General features: G+C 38.7%; 1 protein-coding gene across 4 annotated transcripts in view; it reads right to left on the minus strand.

Moving 5' to 3' along the window:
• The window catches only part of TRAF3IP3 (TRAF3 interacting protein 3), a 967,079-nt gene that overhangs the window by 335,717 nt on the left and 609,376 nt on the right, over positions 1 to 21,986 (minus strand). For all 4 annotated transcript variants that reach the window (XM_044077128.1, XM_044077127.1, XM_044077126.1 and 1 more), the window contains exon 4: positions 11,980 to 12,034. In XM_044077128.1, coding sequence (XP_043933063.1) covers positions 11,980 to 12,034 — 55 coding nt within the window. The remainder of the gene's footprint in view (positions 1 to 11,979; positions 12,035 to 21,986) is intronic.

Here is a 21,986-nt window from a genome sequence, read left to right on the forward strand (position 1 = left end):
GTGATGATGCTGCAATTACCTCTTGCTTAACTTCTTCCAGGACTATCTGGACTACAGAGGAGTATCTCATCTGCAGATGGTAATGCAAACATTTTTATGTCAGTACTGCTGAGCAGTTTAAAGAAATATTGTAGTATGTGATATTGAACTCAGGCCTGTTGTGTGTATTGCTGTACTGTCTGTAATAGTGGCAGCACTGTTAGTTTGTTAACATATATTGCACTGTAGTAGTGCAGGTAAGTAATTTATTCCTGTGTTTCTTGCTTTTTATCACAAGTGATCATGAGAGTAGGAGTGTGGGCCCTGTGCCACCTGATGTCAGTGCATCAGCAAACTCTGATGATGATGGTGGCCAAACTGAGAAAAATTCAGAGCTGTAGAGGTTGAATCTGACACTGTGGATGACAAACAACTATCCCCTGTATTTCTATCAGATACAGCCAGTAGGACTATGCCTACCCATTCAATGAGGCCAAAGATATTAGACAGGTGGAGAGGGAGGACATTGATCATGAAAATGTGGCTCCTGCAGCTTCAGTGTGCCTGTTGAGTCTGGCCATAGCCAAAGTGTGGGCAAGGTGCCATGCAGGATGATTGATAGGAGTGCTTATAGGGGGTCTGCTGTCCCTTCTCCACCTGTAGCAGGTGTCTCTTCCTGTGCCACTCAACATATGTTTAGGGCCATCATGGAAGCACAATAAGGGGTGCCTGTGATGGAAAAATGGGTGTCTGTCATGGAATGAGCAGTGTCTGTGATGGAACATCTGCTGGGAGGGGAATGGCATCCTCATGGGCATAGGTCAGCCACATCATCTTGCTGTCAGCCAATGTGGCCATGCCCAATCACGGTCCCATAGTGGCAGTATCTCCAATGCTCTGTCAGTGAGTGTGTTGTCCATACCTAGATGTGGCAGGCCATGGGGTCATGGTCCTGGGCATCCCTGTGAAGGCAGCTCATCCAGCAGACATACGTCACATTCATGTTGCAGCACTGCATCTGACCTTGGGTGTGGACATGCTGGCAGAGCCAGTTCTCTTGGTTGGGGACAACAATGATGAACTGCCAGTTCTACCATGCATGACTCACACTTGTCTGACATACCAAGATGTAGACCTAGCACAGAGCTTGGCTGTGTTCATGCAGACACTCACACACCAACTTCACCTGGAAGACCCCTACAGACACACACTACAGTTACTCATTTTGTCTCACTGGTCATTTGTTGGTTTATCCACATGTTTGCCTTCTTCTCTTTCTTACTCACACACACTTACCAACCTTTTGTGCCAGCCCCCCCCCCACACACACACACACACGCACACAAACACACACAACACCCTATGCAAGTGATGATAACTGTGCCATATCCCTGTTTTCTATATTTTGGATTCAGGAATACAAAAGCTTTGTATCTGATGCTCAGGGTGCATAGCTATTTTAGTGCTTAGTATATCTGCATTTGTGGTGTTGAACTAGTAATTATAAATTTTAATTATATTGGCCTTGAAAAGTTAGACAGTTGATAGCATCAGAATTTCCCAACTTTATAGTGAATGATCTTGTGAGGATTGTGAAGTCAGAAACTGCAATGTGTATCATTACTTTCTAACTTCTCTCTTTAATCTTTTTCCATTGCAAACATGCAGAGCTAAACTGAGGGCATACAGTGATCATCAGTACTTCTGAGATGTATGACTGTATGAATCTTTGAAGCCTGAGGCCTACTACTTAATAATGGACATGTTAAAGTAAGTTCTGTACAGATCTCCCACAGTTTACTAGCTTACCAAGTAATGAAATACAAGGATATGCCACGCAGTCATATTAGTAAACAATACACACCAGGTTCAGGACTTACCTTGTAAATGCAACAGTTGACATGATTTTAGTTCAGGGCTGACTCTGTCTGATTTAAGCAGTACACAGCCAATACATGGGGCGATAAAGATTATGTGAGTTGTCTGGCATCAATGTTACTATATGTATGTGGGTAGGAGGGAGATTTTAGGACCCTAGGTGGTGTGTGAGTGTGCTATGCATTATCACTTAGTCAATGCAAGGGCATACTGAGCACACTTACATCTGCCTACACCCACAGCAGCTGGTGGTTCCTCCTGTGATTCTTCATCTGCCTGTGGCTGTGGTGACCTTGGCACTGGTGGTGGGATGTCTGCCCCTTCCCCTTGCTGAGCCTGCTGAAGCTGTTTTCTCAAGATTATGTTGTGTAGCATGGTACATACTGTGAATATTTCTGTACATGTCCATGGATTGTACTGCATGACTCCCCCAGATGTATCAAGGCACTGGAACATGACTTCAGCAGTCCAAACACATGCTCTATGATATTTCTTGTTTGCATGTACCTAATTATGGTGTCCGTCTGTGGGTGTGTGTGCATTTCTGATGGGTGTCATCAGCCACAGTTCCAGTGCATAGCCTGCATCTCCCATTAAATGCCACTGTGGGATATCCCCCCAGCAAACATCTGGTACAGTTGGAAGGTGTGCCAGATATGTGAGTTGTGGTAACTGCCAGGGTTGCCAGCCCACACATTCAAAATGATTCCCCTGACATTACACATGACTTGGTAGTTGATAGAGTGATAGCCTTTTCTCTTAATGTAGAGCTTACCCTGCTGCCCGGGTGGTGCCTTAATTTCTACATGTGTGTAATCTATGGCATCCAGTACTTCAGGATAGTGTGCTACATGGTATAACTATTGCATATTTCTTGCCCTTTCCTCAGAACTATGGGGACAATATATGTGCTTACTGGCGTGTTGGAGCATAGCATTCAGAAACTGGTGGAGGACCCCCTGTTGGTCTCTGAAAATTATCTGTAGCTAAGATTCTAAGGTCTACACATACCTCTGTCTACACTGGAATGGGTTCCCCTTGGTTGGCCCTGACTGTGAGTTGAGGATGGCAGAGGTCACAGAGCTCCTGTAGTCTGTCCCTGTCCAACCTGTAGTTCTCCACAATTTCCACATCATATAGGATTTGAAAAGTTAAATGGGGCCTGAAAACTTTTCTCCTTCTCAGCCTAGGCCTATTAGCAGCAGCATCATTGGCTTCAGCCTATAGCACATACAAATGAATTAAAGCAGCAGCAGCCCCAAACATTCTGTCTGTGTAGACTCCTTTCCATGTCTGTATTCCAAAAGTTTTGGTATCCACAGGAAAAACCAGCATGAAGTCTACACAAGTGCTATATAACTTGTTGAATAACTAGACTATGCTGGATTGGTTAATTAACATGAAATTAAATTACTTATGCTGTAATTAGCATGCCATGGTATTTACCTTGTTTGCAGCCATAGTGCACGCCTTTACACAGCACTTGCTGATGTGCACACACTGAAAATTACCACGTAGGCTTTATTGAATCCCCTTAAATGTTTTATTCTGTATCCTACTGATGCATATTCAGTAAGCAGCTAGTATTATTCTGTACATTCTTCTACCCTAGAATGCACAGTGTGTATGTGTGAGTGGGTGTGAATGGGTGTCTGTATCTTCACCTTCCCAAAGTTCAGCATGCCATTGTGTTACATTTTCCTTTTTTCTATGTCTTTTTTTTTGCTTTGTTTCTGTATAGGAGTATGCAGTATTACTGCTGTGAGTGTCTCTAGATAAAAACTGTGTCAGCAAGTGTTGCATTATTTTCTAACTAGAAACTGTTAGTTTCTGAATGTTTTAGCTGTTGGTGCAAACCCCCCCTCCTTTACTGTCTTCATTATACTTTTTAGCTTTCCGAAGATTCAGGCCTGTGACCCACGCTTAGCTTTGAATATGTCACAGCTTGTTTCTGTCCATATCAGATGTCTCAAATTAAAAAAAAATGACATGGGATTCAAGAAAAGTTAAAGTTGCATGCACACTGCAAAATGTGTAAAGGCACAGAAAGATGGAAAACTGCTTAAGTCAAATTATTTGATAATAAATACATGGCATCTGCTCATGGTTTGTAGGTTCATAGGATGATACTAGGCTATTGGCCCAGAGGCTCTTAAAAGCCTAGCCAAGAATTTTGCTCATATTCCCAGAAAGTCAGCACCTGTTTCCCCTGTCAAGCAGGGACACAGGTGGAATCCCAGGGGTGTATTTCTGTTTGTCATCCAGTCATCCAGGTTCCTCTTAAAGAGGGCTAGTTAGGTACTCTGCTTAACATGGAGAGAGAGTCTATTCCACAGATGGGGGAGTCTTTGGGACACAAATCTATCCCATCAACAAGTTCTATTAATGTCACAGACCAGGTTGCAGCCTTGTGTGCAGGTTGCATGAGTGGAGTTTGACTTACAGATATGCAGCAACTCCATCAAGGTTGAGTCTGAGATGGCCTCGTATAGCAGACACAGGTCACCTCTGAGCAGTCTGTATGAGATTGAGTACAGGGACAGGGATTTTAGCCTATCTGTATAGGATAGGTGTTTGAGACCCTGAATTTTCATGGTCAGGTACCTCTATGGTCTCTCCAGCTGCTGTATGTACTTGGCAAAGTACATGCTGAAGGGGGCATTGTACTTGATAATGGGTCTGATAAGGGAGGAGTAAAGGGATGTTACGACCTCCTTGTTCCTGGATGAAATACCCTTATTTATGAGGTGGGTCATGTAGAAAGCCTTCCGTACAATGGAGGCAATGTGGTGATCAAAAGTCAGGTTGCTATCAACCTGGGTCCCCAAGTCCCTCACGACTGATTGCATGCTTAGTACATTGTTATTAATGTGACAATTAGTGGGGATGCCATTTTACCCAAAGGGGGTAATGATGCATTTATTGGCATTCAGTTTGAGGCCATGCTTCTGGCACCAGTCATTAGTTTGGGTGAGGCCCTCTTGGAGGATGTTGACATTACTAGGAGAATTTAAGACACCGCTCAGCTTGCAGTCATCTGCAACCTTGGTCAGCCACAGACCACTGGTTTTGGCTTGCAGCTCAGAAAAGTATACCCCAAGCAGTAGAGGCCCTAAGACCAATCCCTGAGGTACACTGCTTGTTACGGTTCAACTACTAGAGGTAGCTTCCCCTATTTTGACTGAGTGGGTTTTATCAGTGAGCCAGTTAGCTACTCATCTGGTAACATGGGTTGATGCCTAGCTGGGAGAGTTTATCTATTATACCCCAGTGGGGAATAATGTCGAAGGCTTTGGCTAGGTCAAGATATGTGGTATGAACTGTCTTCCCTTTGTCCATGACTTCGGTGACTGTTTTGAAGAAGTCAACCAAGTTTAACAGGCATGTTATTACTACTTGCAGCTTCCTTGGCTATTAAAAACATATCCTGGAAGACAAAAAAGCTAGCCAATTAAGTCAGCTTTTTATAATTTTAAATATATAATGAAACACTGAAAATATTTCTGAATAAAGACTTTAAGAAACTGAAGTATTTTATTGTATGAGAACAATACATATTAAGCTGAATGCGTGTATTAAATAAATAAATGAATAGGTAAAATTACCAGCCATGTCAGCTTCACATTTGTCCTTTGGTAATGCTTTATTTAATTATGAAACTGAAAAACAGACTATGAAGAGGGAGGAGAAAAAATAAAAACAGAATATTTTCATACTAAGCCTCATTTATTCCAATGTGTCCCATAGTCCTTTAGAGGCAAATAATGCAATTAAGCCCTAGTCTTCAGTACTGCATCATTTCATTTCGGTGGCCATCTTACAATGGAATTATTTTTGCAACTTATTTGACTTTATAAAGCATTATTCAGTATATTGTTTTTAATCTGTATTCATACAGTATGCATTTGCTCTGCTGTTTTCGTATCCTTTATGGAGTCTGGAGAAAGTGAATTATTATCTTAGCATCTGCAAATGACATCAAAGTAGCTGCCCTTCATCATTTTTGTCTCAGACTTACGTCTTTGGTAATTGTTTATTATTATTTCAGGAGCAGAATATGGAAAAACAGATGGACCATGCACCTTAGGCTGAGGAAAAACTTTTATTGACTTATGTTAAGCGTGTTCATGCACAACGGCACTTCATCAGATCATATTTTTTCTGATAGACACACGCATATAAAATGGAATTTAAAATCTCCTGGTCACAATCATCTGATCAGTGTAACAAACTATGTCAACTCAACACATATATTAAAGAAATAAAGAAGCACTATCATTAAGACCAGGATTAAAAATGACATATACTTTTTCTGTGAGGTTACAATATCGCTCCCTCTCAAATTAACACGAAACGGCTATAAGGCAATGAATTTAAACACATGCTTTCTCCAATTTTCCTTGACATGTTCGGCTAAAGCATTCATAAATTTCTCTTTCTTAATATAATATAAATGTTCTATGAACCTCCTGTTTGGTTTCCTTGCATAACATGATCAACACAGTTCACAACAATCCTAAGTAAACTAAATTAGGGGTGTTACAAAGTGCATATGAGTATGCCATACAAACTTTACCAATGGATAGATGGGCAAATGAAGACGTTTTCATTATATGTTCACAGGCATGACAATTACAACATATCTTGAGGTTAATATTGCTTTCTGTCATTTCCTTTTATGACACTGCTATGTAACTACCTTTGTAACTGTGTTTCTTGATAGTGACTGTATATTTCTGTAAAACTTTAGTGCCTCAACATTAGAAATTGTTAACTAGGAACTAACTTTTAAATATTGTAATATACTTTATGTATGAGCTAACTGTGGAGCTTTTCTCCCTGGGCATCCTCTGAAAATGGGCATCAGCTCAGTCAGACTATTAAACTCAACAAATGTCAAATAAATAAATAAATAATATTTCTTGTTTCTATTTTGAGAGAAACCTTATTGGACTATCTATAATATAACTGCTTCTTAAAAGACATTTTTTTCCTTGAATGTAAATGATGGAGTTTCACCAATTAATTTTTAGAATTCATTATTCACAAAACCTATTCATGTTTCTGGAACAGATTAGTGTCACTTTAATAATTTATCTGTCTCATTTCTACTCGATGTTGATTTAGTATTCATAAAATATTTTGTAGCATCTATTTGTCTCAGTGACATAACTTCATTAATCGCATAACCTATAGCTTTACCAGAATACCCATCTTCCCTAAAATCAGTTTTAAAGGTAGAAAATACTCCTACCAGCTCATCAGCAGTACTAATATGTCTAGATGCTATCAGGAACTAACTTCTTAACACATTTGTGTAAGCATACGTTGAGTGAGTAGTCACACTGTGCAAATATGAACTTTTCTTACATTCTTTAAAATAGAAGGATGTATTTAACCTACCCACCAAATATTTGTATGCAGTCACATCTAAAACAAATGAATAGGAGGATGGATCTACTTATGACAAACCAAACTGGTTTAGGCCCAAGGATTGTAGGCTATGGAAGTCATTGTTTATAAGTTCCATAATGATGTGCTTCATTGCTTTGAAAATAACGATGATTAGACATATTGGTCTGTAGGTAGCTACACCAGTGTCAGATCCTCCCTTATGTAATGAGATCACCACAGCTTTTATCTATGCCTCTGGCATGTATCCTGTTGAGATGCTGAGGCTGAACATATTTAGTATTGAGCCAGTAAGCATAGGCTTGATGTTAATGAGAAAACAGATGGACATATTGCCTGGACTCATGGAACCACTGATCTTGGCATTGGAGAATATCCTCAGGACCTGCTCAGAGGTGATCTGAGGGACAATGGCCAACAAGATGGAATGTGTAAGATAGTTCGAGGGAGGTAAAGGGATAAAGTGAAAGCTAAATTTATTGATTAGTATGGTGGATATGTCCACGAGGGATTAATATATGGTTTTGAAATTTATCAGTTCAGTGCAGTGTTGGTTACGGATTTTAAGATTTCTAACATATATGAACAAGACTTTCTGATTGTCCTTTATAGATGTGGCAGTTTTCAAATCATTCTTGAAAGAGTTCATTTTTCTTCTGTGTTCCTTGTTTAGCCTGTTAGGTTTGCTTGTACAGCTTAAAGTATTCCATTTGTTCCTTTAAACAATGAATTTCTTCCTTGAGGATGGAGTCTGTTGCATTTGTGTATTCAGTTTGTTCCTTTAAATAATGCATTTCTTCCTTTTGGATGGAGAATGATGACTCTATGCAGACTTTGAAGTGTGAATAGAAGCCGTCTGTGAAAGCTGCCTTTTACACTCCTGGATTGTAGAGAGGAGGGATATTTTAAGTTGCTTCAGGTCATCAGCTAGCTGCAATACATTTGCCTTTGAGCAATCCCTAAAGACAGTATAGTTTGAAGGTAAATTTTATTTCACCCTTATAGTGAATATTACTGAGGAGCTGTCAGATTTGATTATTGATGTGGTAATTCTAGACACAGACCATAATAACGTTATATTTTTGAGGAATATATCCATTTTTTTCAAGCAGATGGAAAACTAATTTGCCTAAGGAGTGTGCATTTCTGAAATTAAGAAGCTTGAACATACATAGTTGTAATAGTACACAAGCTTTTCCGTTTTATGGATGGGTAGAGGAAAACAGCATTTTGTTCAATGGAGAAGGAACCTAGTTTGCTTAGGTAGGTTTCTTGGGTTACGGCTGTTGGGGTTTTGTAGTTGCTTATGATTTGGTATGGATCCTTAATGTTAGCACATATGATGTGGAAGAACTTAAGATCATTATCTTACCTGATTAGTCTTGATATAATCAGATTTCTTAAGAATAGGACTACAATACCATGTTCAGCACAGTGAAATTGTGTCTAAATGAGTGGTAGGCATTGAAATCTGATATGGTTGTGGGGGGGGGGGGGCTACCATAAAATTGGAACCATGTTTTAGTAATTATACAAATATCAATATGATCAGGAATGCCTGAAAGGACTGTATTTTCTTACTTAGGCTTCTAGCATTGAGCAATGCTACTTTTATTTTGCATTACTATATTGGTAGAAAGAAGAACCTAACCATGTCTATAAAGGGAATGAGTGGTATATAAAGTTTCTGCCAATATACAGAAGCTCTGAAATGGCAGATACAGGCCCTGTCTGGTAAAGAAGGGAAGACTCCCAGTCATTTCCTTCCAGGCTGACACACATTAGACTGCCTTTGAATGTCTCCTATAACTAAGCCAGTTGTTGAGGTCAGTTATCTTTTGTTTGTACTACGGTATCATTTTCAGTGAGGGTAGAGGGCTGCTTACCATTAGTTCCATACCAATCCAGGATGCTTACCCATAGAGCTCTATCATGTTTCTGTTCATATGATAAAAGATTTTCACAAGTCATTCATTCTCACGTGCAAAATTGCCATGTAAAAATGTGTACCTGTGTGGAAGGGAGTTGAAGGCTCTTATGACATATTGAATCCTGGAATCCAAAAGACATTTCACTATTACTCTTTCCTTGGTTAGCCTGGTGAGTGGTGTATGTGTGTATTTAACTATGGAGTTTTCCATGACAAGGAAATTTTCAAGTGCATTGGCTTGGTCAGGTTGCCTTGAATGATTTTGCCTACCAGCTGAGTGACCCCCTCGACTCATGTTTAGTGCTTTCTGGTGCTGAAAGTGAAGTTTGCTTTAAATTATGCCACTGAGCAGCTTGGTTCTATCCTACATCTTGAATCCCTTTGTGACATAGGCAGAAGTTTAAGTACCTCAGAATCCCTCTGCAGCTTAGGCAGAAATTTAAGTACCTCAGTATAAGATCTGTTGGCTGGGATAATATATGAGGTGGATATCGGTAATGACAGCATTATGGATGCTGACAATCTGTATGGATGAGAGGCTGATCTCCAGAGATAGTAAGTGCCTATACCTCTCATATGTAGAACCTGTGGTAGGAGCAAACATTTCTCATAAAAGTACTAGGTAGTTGTTACTCTGTCCCAGGATGGCTAGTGCTAGCTTGAAGGAAAAAGATGGTGCTGGAGATATTGATTATATGGTTTCTAGCATCTGATATATACAGATCGTCATATAACAGTACCCTGTTTTATGTTTTTTTTTTTATTCTGGTATCTTAATGAAATTACAAATTAGTTAACAGGCATTAGCTAGTATAGTAGGCCACAGAATACTATGACAAAAGAATAATTACAACACCAAGAACGTCTTATGAGAACTGAACCAAAATGTATGGGCTGCTTCATGTGGAATGCAAGTGTGGCCCAGAAACAAATTATAACAACAGCACTAATTAAAGATAGGTGCATTTATTAAACAGAAGTATTCCAAAAGCATACAGTTTATATTCTTTACATTTGAACATAAACACAGCCAATTAACAAATTCATAATGTTCATCTTGAACATTCAGATTGCTGATCACATTTTGCTTATTTTTTACTTCACTGGAGTCAATAGCTGGTATTTAGAAGGACTTGCCATAATGTGAAAGCCTTAACTTGGAAGTTTCTTCCATCTTGCTTCACATTTCCAATTAGTAGACCACTTTACCACTAAGGTTTTCTTTTCTAGGGGCATCAATGTAGAGTTTTATCACAGGGGTAGATATGCATGCTAATGTAGTTGTCTAGGCAAGTTATTAATGCTAATTAGTGATGTGCTATCCCCTGGAAATATCTACCACTCATAATTTGAATCTGTTCCTGAGTAAAATTTTATTGTAGGGGAAGAGTGACCACTGTAAAAATATGCCTGTTACCTTTTCATTCCTTTGAAAGTACTCATGGTGTAAAGAATTGGCATTGGGGGTTGTTGTGTGTGTGTGTGTGTGTGTGTGTGTGTGTGTGTGTGTGTGTGTGTGTGTGTGTGTGTGTGTGTGTGTGTGTGTGATGCATGTCTGTATATTCATGAATGAAGCAACATGAGTTTGTATGTGTGTGTGTGTGTGTGTGTGTGTGTGTGTGTGTGTGCATGTGTGTGCATGTGTGTGCATGTGTGTGTGTGATTATGAATGAAGCAACATGAGTTTTTGTCTGTGTGTGTGTGTATGTGTGCGTGTGCGTGCATGTGTGTGTGTGTGTGTGTGTGTGTGTGTGTGTGTTAGGGTGTGTATGTGTGTGAATGTTTCCATGAGTGTCACTGGTTGTGTCAAAACTTGTTTGTTGTTGAGTGAACGTGGGTATATGTTGTGGGAATGTCTGGGTGTATGTGTGTGTGTGTGTGTGTGTGTTTCTGTAGTGGAGCACATGTGGCTGAATGTATGATTGTTTCTGTGAGTGTGATAAATTGTGGAGGGTTGTTTGTTGTTGAGTAGATTGGCTGTAGTGTTGTGGGAGTGTGTGTGTGTGTGTGTGTGTGTGTGTGTGTGTGTGTGTGTGTGTGTGTGTGTGTGTGTGTGTGTGTGTGTGTGTGTGTGTGTGTGTGTGTGTGTGTGTGTTTGTGTGTGTGTCTCTATGCCTGTGTATGTGTATTTTCATGGGTGTCTAAATATCTGTGTGGGTGTGTTAATGTATGTGGGTGCCATTGCTAATGTGACTCATGGGCTAGGGAGAAAGCTACTGCAGTCAGGTATGACAGAGCTAATGTGTGATTCAGAGATATGTTAATGATCTGAGGATGAAGTCTTTCTTCTTGCAGCCATACCCGTCTCTGAGACACATTATTTTGCTATCTTGTTACTGATCCATTCCATATTGGGCAATTAGCACAAGTGCTAAGCGTTTTCTGCATCCTAAGGAAGAATTTTTTATTGATTTTATTTTTTCTGTGATATATAGATATATATATATATATATATATATATATATATATATATATATATATATATATATATATATATCTGAAGCTACAATAGTATTGCAAATAATTTAGTGCCATAAGGTATAAGCAAAGTTCTACATGTTAAACTTTATATTAAAAAAAAAAAAGACTGAGATTAACACCAGGTTCTTTATTGTCTGTTCCAATAATTTTTTTAAGGAAAATGTCTGTATCAATATTAAGTTGCTCAGCACTGGTTTCTACTGCATGATGTGAAAAAATATTCAGAAAAGGTTTATAAAATTTTATCAGTACATTCTTCAACCCATGACATTAAAATAACATGCTCAAGTTGTACTTACTCTGTTTGTTGGCTGGCATGTTGGCGGCTCTTTGTACTTGTGTATGTTTGAGTACCTGTAAAATAAATTCAACCAGTAAGTATCCATGTTATAACAAGCAGGTTCTCTGGATATAAGGTAGACGTCAGAATCTACAGCAATGTTCCAAAGTGATAACGTCTATCTCTAAATGCAATGCAGCCTTCATTTTTGAACACTGTATGTGGTAGCCCATTACTTCATGAAACAATAGTATATTCTTTTTCACGATCTCTCCACATATTAATTACTGAAGTGCTTCTCTTTAGGAATTAAGGTAATCTACACCTTCTCTTACAATTATGGTTGATGTTTTGCCTTTGGGAATTGCATAAATGTTAACTGTACTGTTCATCGTAACCTCTTGTTCACTAATTTCTATTTTTTGCACTCATAATTGTCCCTGCCGTATACTTTAAAGACAATGATCAACTCTCTATTTTCACCTATTATAACCATTTTATTTTTATTTTTGACCCTCATTTATGTTTTTGGTTTGGTTAAAGTCTTCCTTTAGTTTCTCAGTGGCACATAGCTTATTAAATAACTAGCAGATGACAATGCACTGAATTTCATATCGTTTTTGATTATACAACAAAAGGGCTATCAGCTATTGAATGAGACAGGGATACTGGAAAAAGCTTTGAAAAGAATGTTTCAGATTCCAAGGCTGAGTAGGATGGATTTGTTTATTTATTATTTATTTATTTATTAAGCTGACTTCTATCAATGTGCAGTGAATGAAAGCTGTATCAGAAGAACAAGACAAATGTATATTGTTAATAAATGGGAAAATATAGGGTGCACATGAACCCCATCTTTACCATCAGTGACAGTCTTCAACCTGCCATCACCAGTTTGCTAAGGAACCTAGCAGCTTGTTAGGAATCTGGCCACAGCTGCTGCAATGGAAAATCCAAGCAACTAATCACCTATGCATGTGAAGAGTTCTGTAAAGGATATAAATGGCACAGTGTGGTAGTGACTAAGACAAAAAAGCTTTGTTTAATTCTATTTCTATGGAGATTGTAAGTGTCAATTAAAACGAACAGCTTAGCTAACTAGCAATAGAAGGTACTTATCTGACACCAAACTGCTTTTACTCACATAAGCTTCAACAGAGAGCTAACATTCCCAAAAGAGGTGAAGTTGATAAAAGTATTTTGTTTCAACAATCAGCAGTAGGTACTGCATTGTCTTTACCTCTCAGCTTTTAAGGAGTTCAAGTTCTAATAAGGGACCATTGATGTTTATCACAACAGCTTATCTGCTGTACAAGTACATGGCTCAGCCTTTCCCACTGACATTGTTATATATCCTTTATGGCATCATCACACTGCTAACTGGATTCATGTTGCCTGTTATATCAAAGCCTCATAGAATAACCAACTGCTGTGACCACTGAGGTATCTGTGGACACTATTCACAATCACTGCATGCCCTGGTATAGGGCTGGTACATCACACAACAGCACACCAAAGTCACCAGTGATTAATACAGGATGGTACACAATGGGGCAAGGCATTATAGCCAGTCTTAGCTCATCATACAGCCATAGTAGAGTACGTTTACATATACCCAACTCAGTTGTATGTAATTCAACAGCATCAGTGTACCTGTGGGTACCTGTGGGGTCTTCTGTGGTACTCCAGGGTTGTATTGTCAGTATTGTGATTCACCTTCTCTGCTAATTCATACAAAGCCACACAGCGTATAATTTCTGTCTTAAAAAAAAAATCAAAACCTTTTTTGGATGGTAGGAAAGGAAATGGAGGTCCTTGTGGTGCAAGCAACTTTGTCCCCAAAATAATGAATCACACTACCCCCCCCCCACCACAGACACACACACACACACACACACACACACACACTCTGAAGATTGCTGAGCTCTCTGTAAGCATTGCTCAAACAGCATTGGATCCACTCATTATTTTATCATGGTCTCATTAGCTCCACAATCATGCCTAGTGAGTAAAAGATTTTCATGAACTCTATAAGCATGATGGTGGAGATTAGAACAGTGCAACAGGGGAAATCTATGCACCAAGGCAGAGTTTGCTCACCTAGTGTCCAGTGCCAGTCCCCAGTCTGATGCCCCAGAACTCTAAGTACAGAAGCAAGAAAAAGCTCCATTCCCTAATATAATGCTCTTCCTCATCTCCAACTTGGGGAGCAAGGTCCATTCTCCATGATCCTGATCTGCTCCCCTGAATTCTAAGTTTGAAAGCAAAACAAGAAAAGAAAAGAAAAAACTGCTTGTTTCATTAATGCACTACTGACCAATTGGCATTTCCTGATCATGCCACCTAACACTTTGCATGCCAGGAGGTTGCCATCTTCTCCCCACCCTGCCCATACTTTTGCACCAAGATAACAAAAGTATACCTTAGTATGTAGTTTTACCCTGCTGCATTGTGCTACAGCAACTGTTGGGCACTTCTTTTTGCAATTCATAAGCAAAATAGAACTTAAATATATATATATATATATATATATATATATATATATATATATATATATATATATATATATATATATAGGTTAATTCAGTACAACCAGCTTATAGTATCCCATAAAGTACTTTATCATCCTGATAATACACCTGCTCTTAGGCACATTATCTACCCCTACTGCAACCCCAGACCTCTCCGCTCATCCAATAGACTTGTAGTGCAAACTGTCAAAGCCAACAATTCGGCCAGAGATTCTCTGTTTGTCAACTCTGAGGGTAAAACTTGGAACTCCCTACCTACTAACATTACTCTAGAGGCACCCCTACCTCTATTCAAGGAAAGTCTTAAGCAGTATTTCAGGTCTCACTGGCTTTGTCCTTGCTCCAGGCCTGACTAATAATTTAGTTATATTTGTGTTCTATTTATTTCACTACTTGTAATATATTGTATTGTAAGTTATCAGTTAATCTCTCAAGTTGGGTGATTGTTTAATATACTTGTTAATTATAGAGTCTGTTAATGTTCTTAAGTTGTACTATGTATGTTTTCTTTTGTATCTACCTCTGGAGTTTTTCTCCCTGGGTCTCTGCTGAAAATGGGCATATATCCAGTCGGAACAACCCGGTCAACAAATGTAAACTAAATAAAATAAATAAATATATATATATATATATATATATATATATATATATATATATATATATATATAAAACCATTAAGGATATGCATCTATGAGGTGTGCTGACTCTAAGCACCTATAAAGACCAGTGGTGAATCTCCTTACACCCCTCCTTCTGGGTCATGTATCTGCTTCTGCAGGTTTTTCTGCAAAAATATTGAATGTCACACTATTGTGGAATGCGTCACAATGCAAGAAGATACCAGCACATCTTTGACTGTGTGTTTACCATGCTCTAGATTGCTGATGCTTGTACAAGGTTTAGGCTGTGCTTACTTCCTTCAAATTAGACTGAGGTCTCTGAAGTCTTCTTAAGAAAAACTATCTAGTACTCTGTAAGTAGCACTATTTATTTATTTATTTATTTCCAGTTTGATAACCTGGGAAGTCTACTGGGCCCGAAAGCCCGTTTTCAGTGGAGGCCCGGGGAGAAAAGCTCCATGATAATACATTACACACAAAAACACAGCAGAACAGATCTAAACTAATACACACAAAAACACACTCTGTTCTAATAGCATAATACTTTAACAATTTCCAAACAAGAATGAGGTGCATTGGGCACTATACATAAGAAAAAGATATATTAGTGCAACTGTGAATGTTAGTAAAGTAGGAAAGGAAAGGAAATTATAGATAGAGTTTGAATGCAAGAGCAGGGATGCATAGGAGAAACGAAGAAGAAGCAAAGAAATTAAAGGAGAGGTGTCAGAAGAGGATAGAAAAGAACAGATAACTAATGTTCAAATTGTGGTTGAGTCCAGGAGACCACCTTGAGAAAAAAGTCAAAAGATTTAAGGTGAGAGTAAGCATAGCACTTGAAGGAAAATAAAGGGTTTATTCAGGGAGGAAGGAGGAGATAATGAAGAAGAGAGGGAGCTAGGGAGAGTGTCAGAAGAAGGGGAACCAGGGGTGGGATGGAACTAGGATAAATTGAGATCTAGGTAGGAAGTATACAATTACATTTCCAATTTTGGAAAAGGTGAGAATGAAGAAGAGATTTAAAGTGTTCATAGTTTGTAGTGGCTCTTAGAAGGGAAGGAAGTGAGTTCCATTTTTTTGCTGTAGTATAGGAAAGTAGGAGTTGGCCAGGGGGTCGTTTGGGTTTGTAAACTGAAATAAGATTTTGGTGGCTAGATCTTAGGGGCCTTGGAGGATTGTATATGGTGATGGTATTAGATAATGCTGGGCAAGCAGTGGGTTTAAAGATTAGTTTGTGTGCAGTAGTAAGTTGGAGGAAATTGAGTTAATTAGGGAGTTCTAGCCATTGAAGACTACGGAGGCAGATGCAGTGGTGTGTAGAATGAGTGGAGTTAGTAGCGAATTTGGCAATTTTGTAGTAGCAACTTTCAAGTTTTGTGGAGATAGAAGTGGAGAGATTGGATAGAAGAGGAGCACCATACAGTAGAGAAGGGAGAAGGAAGGTAGTGGCGAGAGTTTGTCTTGAAGATGGAGTAAGAAAGTTTGCATTTCTATAAAGCATACCGAGCTTCTGATGAGTTTTCTTTATGTTTAGTTGAATATGATTATTAAATTTCAGGTGTTCATCAATGGTTACTCCGAGTAATTTAGCACTACTAACAACTTCTATTGAGGACTGGGAGAGGCTAGAAATTATGAAGGATGACTTATCAGGAGTCAGAGCTTTTGAGGGGGAGAAGAGAATGATGTGGGATTTATTGGCATTGAGGGAAAGATGATTTTGAATTATCCAATTTTCTATGGTTGTGAAGGCCAATTGGGTTTTGGCTTGGAGCTTGGGAAGGTTGGGCGCAGAGCAGATAACAGTGGAGTCATCTGCGTATTGTACTATTTGAGCAAGAGGAATAGAAGAGTGGAGATCATTGATAAAGATGTTAAAGAGCAAAGGCCCGAGAATAGAACCCTGAGGGACTCCGGTAGGGGTAGGTAGGAATTTTGAGGTACCAGTATTCCATTTCACAGCTTGGGATCTATCAGAGAGATAACTTCTGAACCAAGAAAGAGAGTTGTGGGAGAGATTGAGGTTAGAGAGGTGGTTGAGAAGGAGAGTGTGGGATATAGTGTCGAAGGCCTTAGAAAGGTCAAGAAGAACAGTGGAGACAATTTTTCCAGAGTCACGGGCTTGGTTGACAATTTATAGGAAGGAATGAAGAGCGGTTATGGTACTGTGGCCAGGCCGAAACCCATGTTGTGTGGGAGTGAGGAGATGGTTATCGAGAAGGTAGGGCATGAGTTGCTGGTGTATGCATTTTTCAAGAATTTTCGAGATTGGGGAAAGAATTGCTATTGGGCGGAAGTTAGAGATGGTGTTATTTTTGCCTCCTTTATGGAGGGGCAGAATGTGGGCAGCTCTCCAAAGTTTGGGAACATAAGATTCTTGGATGGATCTATTGATGAGAATGCTGATAGGTATGGCGATGCCATTTGCTGCGAGCTTGAGAAAGAGTGATGGAATGTTGTCAGGGGCATTGGAGCATGGTTTGAGTTTGCGAAGAAGTTGTTTGATACTGGTGGTAGACACTGGATGTAGAATGAAAGTGGGAGGTGGGTTATGAGAGTTGGAGTGAGGGATGGGTGTAGAAGGATGCTTTGGGTTAGAGGTAGGGGTGGAAGAGGAGAAGGATTTAGTCAGTTCAGCTATTGAGCCAGTAAAAAACGAGTTAAAGAGAGTTGCTATTTCAGTGTCAGTCTTATTATTGTCTGGACAGGGATTGGATTTTGTACCTGGACGTAAGAGTGAATTGATGGAATTCCAGAATTTGTTGGGATTATTTGTGAGGGAGAACTGAAGTTTGCCGTAGTAAGATTTCTTATCCTTTATAATAAGTTTTTTAGCAAGATTGCGGAGTTGCTTAAATTGCAGTAAAGAGGCTGGGTTTTTATTTTTGTTGTATAGTTTCCATGTTTTGTCCCTTTGTCGCATTAGAGTTTTAGTGTCTTTAGTTAGCCAAGGGGCAGAGTTGAACTTTATCCTTTTTGTACGGGGAGGGGCTTGGGAATCTAGGATTTTAAGGAAGATAGTATTGAAGAGTTCTAGGGCTTCATCTAGGGGAAGAGTGTTTAGTGAATCCCAGTTTGTTAGTTGAAGGGTTTCTGAAAATACTAAAGGATTAAAATTAGTTAGGTTGTGAGAGTGGGCATATTGTTGTTGGTGTGGGAGCTGTTGGGTTTTTCGGTTAATAAAGGCTGGGAGATGATCACTTAATGAGTCTGGTAAGGTACCTGAGTTGGAGATATTGTTAGGGTGGCTGACTAGGATCCAGTCCAAGATGGACCCTGGAGGGTTGGTTTTGTTAGGTCTGGTAATGTTGTTTATTAGTTGAGTAAAATTATAAAGATTGATAGACTGAAGGGGAGTATTGTTATTAATATTATTCCAATCAATATTTACATCACCTAGAATGAAAGTTTCCTGTTTAATATTGTTTGAGGCCCAACAGAGAATATTCTCTAGGGTGGAGGAGCTGTCTCCAGGAGGGATATAGATGGTTATAATACAGATACTTTTGAAGTTGTTTATTTTGAGGATTCCTATGACTAGTTCTGCATTATTAAAGTTGGGAATGGTATTTTGGTATGGGCTAAGATTTAGCAGGCAGTTGTAGACTAAGGCTACACCACCACCTTTTTTGTTTAGGCGATCGGACCTGAGTGCTTGGTAGCCAGGTGGTAAAATTTCAGAGTTACTAGTTTGAGGTTTTAGCCAGGTTTCTGTTACTGCTACTATGTCAGGTTCAGTTATATTTAGCCAGGCATGAAAGTTTGTTATTTTGTTATTAATACTCTGGGTATTAATGGTAATAAATTTAAGGTATTTATTATTGTGCCTATTTGTGGGGGTAGTGGGGGAGAGAATGTTAGTTGGTGTTGGCCCAGGGTTAGGATGGACATCTCCTGCAAGAGCAAGACAAGAGAAGGAGTAGAGGAGTTGAAACCTAGAATTGTGGAGTAAAGTAAAAGGGAGATGTAATTTACATTTGAAAGTGGGAGACTTTTTGTAGAGTGTATGGTGTTTTAGTTTAAAGTAATGAAATGGATTTGGTTGAAGGAGGGAGGGGATATCAAATAAAAATGGAGGGATGAAGGATGTGGAAGGGAGATAGTGGAGGATAAGTGGGGTGAAAAAGAGGCGGGTAGTGTGGTATTGGAATAAGAAGATGCATTATACAGAATGGTGAGAATGAAAAGACATGTAAATGAGGTGAGATAGTGTGGAGGAGTCATGGAGGAGTAGTGTAGGATAGATATTGGAAGATAGGGTAGTGGTAGGCTATTTAACAGCAGGAAATAGCTCTGTGGAAGGAAACAGTTCAATAATGATCCAGTTAATTGTCAACAGTAATGAAATAGCAGCAAACTCAGCGTGAGCAATAAAAGTACAAACAATTTTACAAGTACAAATTTTACTACAAGTGACATCCACAGTTGCAGTACTGTTTTCCAGAATATTGCTGTTTCATTTTTTAGCAACTTCACATGTAAATTAACATATGTCTTTCAAACTGCTGGATATCCACAAATTTATCCTCCAGCAGCTGTCATTTTAATTTAAAGAGGATATACATTTTCAGTTAGCGAACAGGCTGGACATATAATAATAATAGTAATAATAATAACACTGCAAAGCATGCATAAATAAGCAGTGATAAAAAAAAAACACAAATAACATTGGCATGCCATTTATAAAAAGAAGCTTATAAAGTAAGTTGAGCTCCATAATCTACTTTTCAAGCCATCCATCCACCCACAACCCCTTTTTCAACAGTGACAGTCATCTAGAGCCAAGGTTTACACCACCTGGTAGCTAGCCCTGCCACAGTAGTTGTTCCACATCACACTCATACACATACTCACACCTATGGCCAATTCAATACATTTACATAAAATATACATTGAGTAATTCAGAAAAAATGAGGTAATGCCACTTTCACAGCACCAGCTATATGCAGCTCTTGTTTTATAGTACAAACACAATTACAAATATTTACATACAAGTTCCCAAAAACTATTTTAACCCATTCCCTTTAATGGTGCTCTGGGCGTTTGTAACTTTTAACAGATGAATCCTAAACTGTTTGACAAAATCAAGTTAAAGCCCCCTGACTTCAAATATGTTTATATCTGTAGAACCATACATTTTACTTATGAAATATAAATAGCAAACTGTTTAGCGCAAAATCTGTACAGTGGTCACACTCATTTAATTCTAAGTGTTCACATGGCTTTTATAAGTCACTATAAATATAGTAAATATTAATTTTGAAATGCTTTATAAACACCTTATGATATCTAATCACTACTGAATCTATACACAGTGTCAACAGTATTTTGTACATCCAGCTGTGAGCTTTGGCTCTGCTATAGCTTAACAGACAGCAAAACCACAAGCATCAGAAATGGGGAAAATTATAACCAAAACACAGAATGGTGAAAAAGTTAACTTTGAATGTTTTTATAGAAGGGTAAGTCCTGATGCATCCCCAGTAATGTGAGGGGTTTGCCCTAACCCCTCCCCCTGAACTTGCACATACCAATTCCGCAGTTGCCCCAACTTGAAAAAGTGACGTCTCCCAGAAAAATTTAATCAATGTTGGTGTGCACTTAGAAATTGCACCACCAGTGATTTCCTGTATAAATATAATCTTTTGCTTTGTGCAACCAATGCTTGAGGAATTTCAGCTCAACCCTTTGTAGAGGAGCTGTAAGCTTCTATGTTTGGCTAAGCAATTCTGCCTGTGTTACTTGTTTATTGAGATATTTAGAGAAATATGAAAATTATTGCAAAATTCATGTATAAATACATACATACATACATACATACAAATGTTTCAAGCACAGGCATTAATGCCCTTCTAGCTTGCCAATATACCAAAACAGTTGTTCTCATAATAAGTGCCCAGGATGTTCTTAAAAATATCTAAACTAGTACTTGCTCTAATGTAATTTGGTAGTCAATTCCATGCATCAGCTGCTTTCTCAGAGAATCAATTAATACACTTTTCAGTCCTATAGAATTTTCTGCATACTTTGATGATTTTCTACTACTTTTTGATAATTTCAAACATTCCCAGAGGTAGTTGTCTCTAAATGCCCTATATACCTGAATAAGGTCTCCTCTTAAATATCTATAAGAGACACTGTACAAGTTCAGATATTTTAGTCTTTCATAATAACTTAAATTTTCAAATCGATGGATGCCCTTAGTATATTTCTGCTGTGCTCTTTCCAGTTTACTTATGCTTGTTTTCATATAAGGTTTCTGTATTGTTGTTCCATACTCAAGTTTGGGTCTAGTGTAATTAACAAACAAAGCCTTCATCATTTCTGATTTACTAGACTTTATAAATCTTTTTATACAACTTATAGTTTTATAACTATCATTAGCCAATTGGTTGATATGCTTAGAAAAGCTCAAAGCTGGATATACCCATATACCCAGGTTCTTAAACAAATCTACAGTTTCAATCACTGTGTGCTGTATTAAATATTCGGTTTACCTTTGAAAGGTTGAAAATCAACCTGCCGAATGGCCCTTTGTGCGAACCGGAGTGACGAAAACTGTCATTCCAAAATGCACCGATGTTCGAAAATCAGCAAATCGAAAACCAGATTTGCTGATTTTCGAACTACAATTACACACCCCACACACCCCTACTTTATTATTCTAACTCTAAGGTCACACTACAGTGGGGAAAGAGTCCACTTCCCGATCCCCACTATAGTGCACTTTGCACCCACAATGCCGAATCTGCAATGAGCGAATGTCAATGTGCATTCGCTCATTGCACATTCACTGCATTTCTATTTGGGTATTTGAAAACTTGAAAACATACTTCCGCACAATTGTCTTTCGACAATGTGTGCTTCAAGTTTTC

Source organism: Protopterus annectens, chromosome 7.part0 (assembly GCF_019279795.1).
Source record: "Protopterus annectens isolate FY-2018-M chromosome 7.part0, PAN1.0, whole genome shotgun sequence".
Lineage (NCBI taxonomy): Eukaryota > Metazoa > Chordata > Ceratodontiformes > Protopteridae > Protopterus > Protopterus annectens.